This window comes from Mirounga leonina, unplaced genomic scaffold (assembly GCF_011800145.1).
Source record: "Mirounga leonina isolate KUSES-001 unplaced genomic scaffold, KU_Mleo_1.0 Mir_170, whole genome shotgun sequence".
NCBI lineage: Eukaryota > Metazoa > Chordata > Mammalia > Carnivora > Phocidae > Mirounga > Mirounga leonina.
In genome coordinates this window covers 455,275-467,787 of record NW_023270433.1, presented here as the reverse complement: position 1 = coordinate 467,787, position 12,513 = coordinate 455,275, and the positions used below count along the sequence as shown (strand labels likewise).

Here is a 12,513-nt window from a genome sequence, read left to right as displayed (position 1 = left end):
AAAAACCAAACAGATAGAATAGGAATGTTACTTGGAAACGCAGATGAGCAGAGAGCTGACAACACGCTGCAGGTGACGGTCCCTGGGATACCTCTGGACTTGGTGTCAGGGCAAGACGGGCAGAGGACTGCGAGGGGGTGGCCACATGGCTTTTAAACTAAGGACTGTTTTGAGTAAAACTAAATTTTCATTAACCATGCTGTTGAGCATGCCTACAAACCAGGTCCGAGTCTGGGCCACCTCACTGTCCTAGTCCCGCAGAAGGACCCTTGGCCTTGCCTTCGGTCTGTCGACATTAGGCAAGTCACCTGGTTCTCTGGACCCCCTGGCTCGGCTTTCAAGTACAAACCCAGGGCAAGGAGGGTCGCCTCAGACAAATGAGCACAGAGTTCATGCTGCACCACCAGGCCAGGCCACGTCCGGGGGCGATCAGGGGTGGGGGCTCTGTCCACCCACTGTCCTGTCAGTAAGGGCCTCAGGCCAGACTCCAGGCCTCCGAGGTTTCCAGGTGGGTAAGTGCAGAGAGCGGGCTCAGACATGCTCCTCCACACGCCCCTGATCCTTTCTAGACAAGAGGGCCTGGGTCCTTGGCCTCTAGGCTGGACCACATCTCTGACCATGATTCGGCAGGTATGAGCACAGGTCTGGCTCCACAGGCAGGAGACACCTTGGAGAGTGCCCCCTCCAAATGCCACGGCACTCCCAAGGGGCCTCAGTTCTTCCAAGCCCCTCCCTCCTCCTGCTCACTTTGAAAGCGATGCTCTTGGGACACTGGAGGTGCTGAGCCAGGCACCTGCTCCTGGGGAGAGAGGCGAGCACCAGCAGCAGGGCTGGGGGGCGGGTGGTTGTGCAAAGTGCTCAGGAGGCCCTGCCCAGGGACAGCCCTGAGCCTCACTTGGCCGGGGGGTGGGGGCGCGTGAGGGACTCCACCCCACAGTGCACCCCCCAGCCCAGGACCCAGCCCGGGTGCCCCATGCCCACCCGCCCTCCCTCCCTCCGAGGGGCAGGGGTCCAGCGCGGACGTGGCAGTCCTGCTCTGCCCTCCCACAAGCATCTGGTTCGCCAGCAGAAGGCCTGGGTCTCACCACACCTCCTCATGGTGCACCCGGGCCCCACTTCTGCTCCAGGCACAGATCCCTCTTTAAGTTCAGGAGAAAGGTGGCAAGGGCCAGAGTGACAAACACGGGGTAGCGGTCATTTAAGGAACTCATTAGCCCACCGAACTCAAGAAAGCTGCTCTAGGTCTGCAAGCAGATGAGGCCAGCACTCCATAAAGTGTGTATTAAAACGGAAAGAAACTCACCCAGAGCCCAGTGGAAAGACTGGCCAAAGGTAAGAACAGAGTTTTCAGAAGAGGCACGAAAGGCTAACGGACAAGCAAACACCTCTAGCAAAGGGTATCAGAACAAGACACAAATCGTCTACTGCCCTGGCCACCGTTAAAACCTGGGACACGGGGCGCCTGGGTGGCTCAGTCGTTAAGCGTCTGCCTTCGGCTCAGGTCATGATCCCAGTGTCCTGGGATCGAGCCCCGCATCGGGCTCCCTGCCCGGCGGGAAGCCCGCTTCTCCCTCTCCCACTCCCCCTGCTCGTGTTCCCTCTCTCGCTGTGTCTCTCTCTGTCAAATAAATAAAATCTTTCAAAAAAATAAAAATAAAAAAACCTGGGACAGCCTATGGGGAGCACTGCTTGGCAAGGTGCACCCAGGTGCAGAAAACTGCTCGGCCACACGTGGGGCCGATCTACGGGGACTGTCCTAGGACAAGCTCAAAGGCCTCGTCCTCAGCACGCACGGGGTGGGGACTCACCTTGCCCCCCCTCCCCCAAGCACCAAGGCAATGGCGTTGCCAGTCAGCACCCGAGCAAGGCGGGAGAAGTCCGAGTGCCGGTCTGGGGGCCTCTGGAAGACTCGCTGGTACATTTCCACCTGAGAGAGGGGCCAGGAGACAGGGAGGCTGGGCCAAGTCCCACACACTGTGGCCTGACCGGGGCGGTTTCCTCTACTCGGGACCCAGAGCCCTCTCCAGGGCACAGCAGGGTCTGATCCTGACCCCGGCAGCACCCTGGTGCCCAGGCTTGCCCGGGAGGAAGCTCTTACAGGGCATGTGGGTGAGGGGGCAGTGTGGGCAGCTCGGCTGCACACCCAAAGGCCCAGAAGGAGACCCCAGAGACCCCCAAGCGGAGGTTGCTCCAGGGCATGGCTATCAGGACACTGTCCACTGAGCTGCGGGGCCAGGCAGGCTGTGGCATGTGGGCAGCCTTTGGGGCGCCCAGCCCCCAAGCCCCAGGGCTGAGGAGGCTCCCCTCCTGGTGACCTCCCCCACCCCCCACCCCCCAACTCTCCCAGGCTCCCTGTGGAGGTACGTGCATGCCAGCATGTCTGTCAGGCTACAGGCCTCCCCTCTGCGACCCCAAAGACGGACACCTGCTGATGGACGGGGGCTACATCCATCTCCCAGGTACCGCTCCCAAAGATCAAGCTCAAGCACATGTGAGCTTACGGAGAGGCAAGCCCCCCTCATCAGCGCCCCGAGCAGCTCAGACTACAGAGACCCGAAGAGGGAACGTGAAGGAAATACACTGCTCAATCACAAAGCAAGTCAGGAAGGCTGTGTTCTGGAGGCCAGGAGTTCCCATGGGGCCGGCCCACCGCCCAGACCTCACCAGCTTGGGCATGCTTCTCCTGGAGAAGACGCGGCGGGGGCACCAGAGGTGCAGGTGGCCAGAGCACCAGCTCCGCATGTTCAGCCACTCGACGGTGCGGGAGGGTGCCGGCCCGTCCTCCCGATGCAGCAGGATCAGCTGCTTCTGGGCACGCACGGCTGTGCTCTCCAGCATCCGCTCCAGCTGCAGGAGAGCAGAGCCTGAGGGCTCAGGCAGGACAGAGCTGAAGGCCAGGGGTGAGCGGTCACAGAGACGCCACTCTGGACATTGCCCCACTGACCCGCCCCACACAGGCAGGAGGGTCAAGGGCAGGGCCTTGGCAGGTGGCAGCCCGGTCCTGTGAGCCCGCTCAGCTGTGTGTGTTCTGCCCTTGGGCTGTCGAGGCTGTGACCCCGGGGTCTGCCTGGCCATGTGCCTGCTTCACGCGGGGCTAGGGGAGAGTGGCCGCAGGGAGCGGTGGGGGTGCACAGGAGGGGAGGGGCCTCCTCCCCATCTGCTGCCCCCCCCACCTCGTGGGCACACACTGTGACCTTCTCAATGACATATCTGCAAACACTCTCCCTTGCAGCAGAGGAACCTGCTTCAGAGATGGGTAATTTTTAGCTGCCCCAGGGTCAGAGAGAAGGAGGTGGGGAACGTAATGTGCACGGAAGGAATGGCCAGCCTACACTTCATACCCTTGAAGCTGGAAACAAAGTGGGCCGACGATGCAGCTTCACAGCTGAGAACAGACAGATGGTGGGGTATTCGCAAATAGGAAACTAAACAGTCATAAAAACGAGTGGAACAATATGGATAAAGCTTAAACACCTCAGTGTTGAGGAAAAAAGGACATTTCAGAGGGATATAAAATAGGACACTATTCTTATCGAATTTAGACCTGAAAAACAGTGCTGTGTACATTCATAGTAAAATAGAAAAGACGCAGCTTCACAAGAGGCCCCCTGGGGGCCGCTTCAGGGCACCTGCCCTGCTTTGTGCTGAAACCACCAGAGCTGAACTCAGCAAAATGTTCCCAAAGCAGGGCCGAGATCTGGGTGTTGGCTTCTATTATCTGTCTTTTCCTGCGTTCTTGAAATACTTCATTCAAAGGAAAAGACAGAGGAACAGAGGCGTGTGAAGAGTGGGCCCCGACCAGGACCTGCCCAGCCTGCAGCCTGCCCCACCACTACCCCCACGTCTGCCTTGCCCCAGCCGCTGCCAGCCCCTCGCGCCGAGGCCCCGCCAGCCCAGGCCCACCCCCAGGCCCGCCGGCTCACCTCGCCCACCGTGGGCTCCTGCTCGCCCAGGCCCACGATGAGGATGCAGTCAGCTTGCCGGATGCAGCGCTGGGTCCAAGGTGTTAGCGTGCTGTCCGCCTGGTAGAGCACGATCCGGTGGATGTCCTCCTGTTGCCCCAGCCAGCTGGACAGCCGGTACTCGTGGATACTGGAAGACACGTGGGGGGGCACAGATGCCAGGGCGAGGACCTGGGGGTGGGCAGGCACGGGCACTGCGGACGGTGGGGGGATGCACAGACACAGGGGGCGTGGGGGATGCAGATGCCAGGCCATGCTTGGGCCGCCACAGCAGCAGGGAAGTGAGCAGGAAGCTGGGGTGGGCCAGGCTGCCCCACACGGAGGCCGCATACCTGTCCAGAGCGGCGGAGCCAAGGCGCTGTTTTATGTTGTCACTGGTCAGCAGCAGGATGGGGCCTGAAAACACAAACACTAACTACAGAAAACTGTCCTGACAGCCCAGCTCCCGGGACCAGCAGCCCCAGGGCCTGAAGACAAAACCTCAACAGGTGGTGGGGGGCTCTCTGAACCTCAGTCTCGTTGCCTGCACAGGAAGGATTCAAATTTTTGCAACACAGATTTGTGTGTGTGTGTGTCAGGAGCATGGGAAGCACAGCCTGTAAAATGCAAGATAATACAGAATTCCCCAAACCCAGATGATTCAACACATGGCATTGGTGTATTCACCCACGTGGAGACGCACATCTTTTCACATCTTGGGCGTCTGAAATCAGCGTGCATCTTTCCTCTATGATGCCTACGTGGACACAGCTGCCGCGGCCTGCCCAACCAGGAGTTCCAGCAGCAGAATCTGCAGAATGGTCACCAGGGGCTCACATGCACTGGAGGCTGCAGATGAGCACCCACAACCCTGGGCTGGAGAGGACCCAGAAGTCCTGAGGGCTTCCTTCTTGTACAGAGCTCTCCAAGAGCTTCCGCTGAAAGGTAAGACTAAGAAATCACTGCATCGTATTTTAACTAGCAGCATCTGCTTTCCTAGAGGCACACGAAATAGTGTGTGTCCTACGACGACCGTGCCCCCGCTGAGCTGTGGCATGCGTGTCTCGGACCTAAGTGGCAGGGGCTTGGGCTGAGGGGGCTCGTCCTGCTGGGGGCCTGCACTCCTGGCTACAAGCCCTAGCTGGTCATCAGCAGGGGTCCTACGGAGGGAGGGAGACCTCTTAGGGCTGGGCTGCATCACGGGCCTGCAAGGGCGGGCCCTGCTGGGCACCGCAGTGATGTGTCTTGGCCACCTCTCTTGGACATCCTACAGGGGGTGATGGGACTGGCAGGCTGTGTCTGGCTGCAGGAACCGTGAGGAGCCCAGCCCTCAGGCCCGCCAGGGACCCCAGGCTGGTCTCTACCTACCCCTGGGGCACGTCTCCCGTGTGGACACCCCTGCCTAGACTCGGGGGCGCTCTGAGGGGGCCCTCAGGGAAGCGTGGAGCCAGCAGAGGTGGTGCTCTGGGCTCCCATAGCCCCTGTGGAGCCAACCCTGTCCCTAGCAGGGCCTGCTGCAGGCCAGGGGTAAGCAGGTCCAGGGCAGGGAGGAGAAACAGGATGGCTCGCCCACACCTGGGGCGTAGCTGACGCGGGCGTCCGCTACCACTCCAACCTGCTCTGGCCTGGCTCCCGGACAGTCCTTCCCAAGCACTGGAAGCTGAGGAAGCAGAGCAGCACCTCCAAGTGCCAGGAGAAAAGGGCCACCAGCCTCGACTCTCCCTCCAGGAGGGAGAGCAACCTGCACAAGGGCACTGGGCCGCGGGCAACGATGCCAGCGCGGCAGTGGGCCAAGTTCAGTCTGGCGAAAGGAGGGTCGGAGCCGCTGAGGAACCCTACAGGCATCATCGCCAGAAGCAATGGCAACGGACTGTGAGCTGAAAAGGAAAGGTAAAACCGCAAAGCGTTTAGAAGAACATCTTCATGCTTGGGGGCAGCACGCAATTCCTTCAGGAACATACAAAAGCAGTAGTGGTGGAAGAAAAAAATTGACAAATTGGCCTGAATTAGAACGGAGAACTGCTGTTTTCAAAAGACGTCATCAAAAGAACACAAAATCAAACCACAGAGAGAGAAAGACACGTGCGGTCTTGGCACCCAAACAAGGGACTGTGTCCGGGTCACATAAGAACTGTGCCCACCACCAAGGGGAAGACAGCAACCCAACAGAAAGATGCTGGGCCACCTGGCGGGCACCTACAGAAAGGGCACTCTGGTGGCCAACGAACAAACTAACTTCTTAGTCACGGGGCCACAAGGAGAGGCCACCACACACTCACCACGATGCGCAGAGACAAGACTCACCACCCAGAGAAGCGGACCACACACTCTTCCCGGGGGCGCCCGGCTGGCTCCGTCCATGGAGCGTGCGACGCTTGATCTCGGGGTCGTAAGTTTGAGCCCCATCACGGGCACAGAACTTACTTCAACAACAACAACAACAACATCCTCTAGGACAGATTATATGTTAGGCCACAAAACCAGTCTTAGTAAGCTTTAAGACTGAAATCACAGAAGTATCATTTCTGGCCACAGTGGTGTGAAACTAGAAATCGGTAACAGGAGAACCAGAAAATACACAAATGTGTGGAAATTAAACACCACCCTCCTGAACTACCCGCAGGTCAAAGGAGAAACCCAGAGCCCAGCCGAAACACAAACACAGCATCCCAAACGCAGGGAGGGAGCAGTTGGCTGTGGAGAGAGGAGCCCAGAGCTACCAACGTGCTTGGAAGAAAGAAGAAAGATCTCAAACCAAGGACCTAGCTTTATTTATTTATTTAAATAATTTATAGACTTTATTTTTATTTAGGTCTATGGAAAAGTTGGGCAGAAAGTACACAGAGTTCCCGTATACATCCTCCTCTCCCCTACCTCCACCAGTCCGTTCCCGGTTACCAGCATCTTGCATTAATGTGGTACGTTGTTACAGTCCATGAGCCAATATGGACGCATTAGGATGAACTGAAGTCCAGCGTGCACATTAGGGTTCTTTATGTTGTACGCTGTATGGGTCTGGACAAACGCGGAATGACACATATCCACCACTGCCCTAAAAATCCTCCTCCATGCTCTCCCTTTTCATGCCTCCACCCCCCTGACCCCTGGAAACCGCTGATCTCTTTACCGTGTCCACAGTTTTGCCTTTTCCAGAATGCCAGAGAGTTGGAATCACACAGATTGGCTTCTCTCCTTTAGTAACATGCATTTAAGGTTCTTCCATGTCTTCAGTTTGCTAAGACTTTAAGTTTTTTTATGAAGGACCTAACTTTATACCTTGGGTAACTAGGAAAAGAACAGTAACTAAACCCAGAGCAAACAGAAGAAAGGAAATAATCGAGATTAGAACAGAGATAAATAAAATGGAGAACAGAAAAACAACAGAGAAAACCAATGAAACCAGAGGTTGGTTCTTTGAAAGAATCAACAAAACTGACAAACCTTAAGCTAGATGAATAAAGAAAAGAAGAGAGAAGACTCAAATTATTAAAATCAGAAATGATAGTGGGACATTATTGATCTTGCAGAAATAAAAAGGAGGGCACCTGGCTGGCTCAGTCAGCGGAGCGTGCGACTCTTGATTTCAGGGTTGTGAGTTCAAGCCCTATGTGGGGTGTAGAGATTACTTAAAAATAAAATCTTAAAAAAACAAAACAAAACCCAACTATTAATGGGAAGAAACTTCTTCAGTATATGAAAGGCCACACATAAAAACCTGAGCGGACATCACAGTGGTGCAAGACTGAGAGCTCTCCCCTAAGATCAGGAACAAGGAGAGGACGGCCACCCTTACTACCTCTATCTGACAGTGTGCTGGGAGTCCCAGCCAGAGCACTTAGGCAAAAGAAAGAAAGAAAGAAAGAAAAGATATAAAAGGCGTCAAAACTGGAAAAGAAAAAGTAACATCTCTGCTTGCAGATGATATGATCTTATATGTAGAGAACCCCAAAAAGCCCACAACTAATAAATGAAGTTGCAGGATATAAAAATAACACAGGGGGCGCCTGGGTGGCTCAGTCGTTAAGCGTCTGCCTTCGGCTCAGGTCGTGATCCCGGGGTCCTGGGATCGAGCCCCGCGTCGGGCTCCCTGCTCCGCGGGAAGCCTGCTTCTCCCTCTCACACTCCCCTTGCTTGTGTTCCCTCTCTCGCTGCCTCTCTCTCTGTCAAATAAATAAATAAAATCTTTAAAAAAAAAAAAAAATAACACAGAAGTCAGCTGTGTTCCTATACAGTGACCATAAACCATCAGAAAAAAAGGGGATTAAGAAAAATAATTTATAATAGCATCAAAAAGAGCAAAATATAAGGAATAAACTTAACCAAGGAGACAAAAGACTTGTACCCCGAAAACCACAAAACATTGCTGGAAGAGGTGAAAGAAGACCTAAGTATGTGGAAACGCGTCCCGTGTGCATGGGTTGGAAGACTGAACATTGTTGAAGCGCCTGGACACCCAGGGCGAACCACAGAGTCAGTGCGATCCCTGTCAAAATCCCAATGCCATTTTTTACAGACACAGAAAAACCAATCCTGACATTCATACGGATCTCAGGCACCCTGAACAGCAAAAGAGTCTTGCAGAAGGACAGAGCTGGAGGCCTCACGCCTCCTGACTTCCAGACCTACTACAAAGCTACAGCAATCAACACAGCGCGGTGCCGACATGAAGAGAGAAGGGCCTGGGACAGAAGGGCCCAGAAACGGACCCTCACCGGTCTAAAATGGTTCTCGGCAGGGTGCCAAGATCATTCAGTGGGAGAGCGGTCGTTTCTCAATAAATGATGGTGGGAAAACTGAATATCCATAAGCAAGAAAATAAACCTCTACTAAACTTCACACCTTTTACAAAAATTAGCCCCAAAACAGATCATTAAGTTAAATGTAGACTGGAACCTGAGGGGGCGCCTGGAGGGCTTAGTCGGTCAAGTGTCTGACTCTTGATTTCTGCTCAGGTCTGATCTTGGGGTCGTGAGATCAAGCCGCACTGGGCGTGGAGCCTGACTGAGGTTCTCTCTCTCGCTCTCCCTTTGTCCCTCCCCACCTGCCACACGCACACATGTCCTCTCAAATAAATAAATCTTAAAAAAAAATGTAGGGCGCCTGGGTGGCTCAGTTGGTTAAGCGACTGCCTTCGGCTCTGGTCAGGGTCCCAGGCTCCTGGGATCGAGCCCCTCATCAGGCTCTCTGCTCGGTGGGAAGCCTGCTTCTCCCTCTCCCGCTTCCCCTGCTTGTGTTCCTGCTCTCACTGTCTCTGTCTCTGTCAAATAAATAAATGGAATCTTTAAAAAAAAAAAAAAGTAGAACTTCAGGCCTTTTGAAAAAACATAGGAGAAAACCTAGGCCCTAGGGCTAGGTGCAGAGTTTTTAGAAATGCTACTGAAAGCGTGTTCCATAAAAGGAAAAAAATGGATAAAGTGGACTTCACCACAACTCAGAGTTCTGCCTGTGAAAGTGGACGGGGCGTCAGAGGGGCGGCTGCACCCCCAGCCCAGCCAAGAGCCCACGTCTGGAGGGTGTGAGGAATTCTCAAACCTCAACAGTAAGAAAACAGAGCAAAAGACAGGACGTCATGAACAGATATTTCACCAGAGAGGATGTGCAGATGGTAAAAAAGTACGGGGAGAGACATTTGGCATCGTGAACCATCAGAGAAACCAAGACGGAGCCAGGAGCTGCTCTCACTGCCCATCCAACAGAGCAGCAGAAACGGGGCGCCTGGGTGGCGCAGTTGGCTGAGCGCCCGACTCTTGACCTTGGCTCAGGTCACGAACTCAGGGCCGTGAGTTCAAGCCCCACACTGGGTGACACGCTGGGCGTGGAGCCTGCTAAAAAAAAATAACAGCAGAAATAAAAACCAGTAACAGCTCTGAGGGCTGGCGAGGACAAGCAGGGGCGGGGCGGCGGGAGCGTGCAGGGGTGCAGCCCTCTAGAAGGACTGCACATACGCTGACCACACTCACCCCGTGTCTAGACGTCGATCCGGACAAAGGGAAACTTTGGTGCGCACAAAAGCCTTCACACAAGAAGTCACAGAGCCTCACTGCTCCACGGTGAAAGGGCACCGCCCGAGCCAACGCCTGTGTCCAGAGGTCACCTGTGCATGACTCCATCTTTAGGGTATTCTCAGAACAGGCTCCGGGTTACGAGCTGCAGGGGCGGCGGGGGCAGGAACCTGCCCGGGAGTCAGGGTGCGCAGAGCCCACATCGACGCAGGTGACGTCTGCAGGCCTACAGACTGCACCAGTGACCTTCCTGACCTTGACAGGGTGCTACCGTGTCGTCACCCGGGGGAAGGGTACATGATCCTCTCTTTACTGTTCTTGCAACTTCCTGTAAATCTGTAACTATTACAAAATAAAGTTTCTTTAAAAAACGGAATAAGCTTTTGTGAAAGCAGCACATCTCTGCTGTAGGACTTGGGGACGCTTTGCGTGCCCTGGACAGTGTGAGCGCCGCCAACAGGAGACGAACAGGACCCCCCCAGCTGGGCTGTCTGTTACAGCGAGTGCCTGCTGTGTTTCAGAGTTTTGTTTTGTTTTGTTATTTTACTTATTATTATGTTCTGTCACCACACAGTACATCATTAGTTTCTGCTCCATGATTGTCTGCGTGTAACACCCAGTGCTCCACGCAGAACGTGCCCTCCTTAATGCCCATCACCAGGCTAACCCATCCCCCCACCACCCTGGAATTTTGTTTTGAGATTAAGTTTTAAGGACCTAGAGCAGTATCTTCCAATTTTATAGATCATTTTTATTTGGTATTTATTTAATGCTTTCTATTGTCAAATGTCTACATCAGGCAGGGTATTAACATACACACTCCTCTCACAGATCCCGTTTCAGGACAGTAATAGAACACTCACTGTATTTATTATTATGCCATTTTAAAAAATACAACCCCTGAAATTTTCAGTATAACCACATCACAGAAAGTTGATCTACTATTATTATGGTCACTCAGTTATATAAAAACTTATAAATAAATAAAGTATTAAGAATACAGAACACTTTGGGGCTCGTGGGTGGCTCAGTCGGTTGAGCATCTGACTCTTGATTTCGGCTCAGGTCATGATCTCGGGGTCGTGGGATCGAGCCCCGTGTCGGGCTCCACAGTCTGCGTGGAGCCTGCTGGAGATTCTCTCTCTCCCTCCGCCTCTGCCCCCGCTCCCTCTCTCAAATAAACAAAACTTAAAAAAAAAAGGAATACAGACACTTTATGATTTGGGGAATTCCTAAGAGCTCAGGAATTTCTATTCCTTATTCTCAAATTCCAACGTTTAACGGCTGTCAGGAATTTGGAAATACTACCCAAGCACCCTGACCCCAACCGAGGGCGTTTTCCACACGGTCAGTCAGCTCCTGCAGCCACTGCAGTGTCCCCTCCGGGTAGAAGGCGGGATCCCCGAGCCACAGGTGCAGGGAGGCCCAGCCAGGCGCCCACAAGACCGTGTTTGCCATCAAGACTGTCAGGACGCCGGGCAGATGCCCTCCTGCCCCCGGCAGCCCTCTCCCCAGCATCCACAAGGCTTAGCTGTGAAGGTGACGGTAACTGCCCTTGCAGAAGGAACCAGAAGGACCACGAGGCAAGAGGAGGAGGGCTCCCGGGTGCCTGGGTGGCTCAGTCGGTTAAGCGACTGCCTTCGGCTCGGGTCATGATCCTGGAGTCCGGGGATCGAGTCCCGCGCATCGGGCTCTCTGCTCGGCGGGGAGTCTGCTTCTCCCTCTGACCCTCCCCCTGCTTGTGTTCCCTCTCTTGCTGTGTCTCTCTCTGTCAAATAAATAAAATCTTTTTAAAAAATAATAAAAATAGGGCGCCTGGGTGGCTCAGTTGGTTGAGCGGCCACCTTTGGCTCAGGTCATGATCCTGGAGTCCCGGGATCGAGCCCCGCATCAGGCTCCCTGCTCGATGGGGAGTCTGCTTCTCCCTCTGACCCTCCCGACCCTCCCCCCTCTCATGCTCTCTGTCTCTCATTCTCTCTCTCTCAAATAAATAAATAAAATCTTTAAAAAAAAAAAAAAAGAGGAGGAGGGCTCCCGAGGACCCTGGTGGCCTTGGGCAGGACTTACCGATGGCACTGAGGGCGTGCTTGAGCTCCAGGGCAAAGGCGGTGAGGGGCACATCCTCGGACACAGGCATGACAGCCACCGTGGAGAGGTTGCTGGCGGGGTTCCCCGAGTCCCACTTGCTGCCTGTGGTGTGCAGCCCAAACTGGTGACCTGCGGAGCACAGGGTCGTGCGTCGGCCTAAGAGGCTGGGCTGCGGCTGACAGCCTTTGAGTGTCTCCGATTGTTTCTCGAGGGCACCAGGACACAAGGGCCTGGGAGAGAGGAAGGGGCCCCAGGGCCTGCTCCAGGCCTCCATAACCAAAGCGTCTCGTGCCCACCCACCGGACCACCCTGCCTTTCCCACACTGTGAACACCGTGCAGTTCACACACTCCAGGACTCAGGCCCCACTGATGAGAGGCACAGCGTACAGAAAAGACCCTGAGACCCAGAGAACCCTCGGAGGTCCGGCCTGCCTCCTGCCGTGTTTCCACCACGCACTGTAGAAACAGTGAGAGCGACCTG

At 54.7% G+C, this 12,513-nt stretch overlaps 1 protein-coding gene and 1 long non-coding RNA gene across 4 annotated transcripts in view; both read right to left on the bottom strand.

The window, feature by feature from the left end:
- Positions 1-12,513, bottom strand: part of PNPLA7 (patatin like phospholipase domain containing 7) — a 64,516-nt gene that overhangs the window by 11,195 nt on the left and 40,808 nt on the right. For all 3 annotated transcript variants that reach the window (XM_035015353.1, XM_035015352.1, XM_035015354.1), the window contains exons 22-26: positions 12,011-12,160; positions 4,295-4,358; positions 3,924-4,092; positions 2,665-2,847; positions 1,809-1,927 (exon numbers count right to left, since the gene is read on the bottom strand). In XM_035015353.1, coding sequence (XP_034871244.1) covers positions 1,809-1,927; positions 2,665-2,847; positions 3,924-4,092; positions 4,295-4,358; positions 12,011-12,160 — 685 coding nt within the window. The remainder of the gene's footprint in view (positions 1-1,808; positions 1,928-2,664; positions 2,848-3,923; positions 4,093-4,294; positions 4,359-12,010; positions 12,161-12,513) is intronic.
- Positions 6,029-7,333, bottom strand: LOC118017475. Its single transcript, XR_004681168.1, has 2 exons — positions 7,069-7,333; positions 6,029-6,956 (listed from the first exon to the last, which is right to left on the bottom strand). It is a non-coding gene; the product is annotated as an uncharacterized LOC118017475 (long non-coding RNA).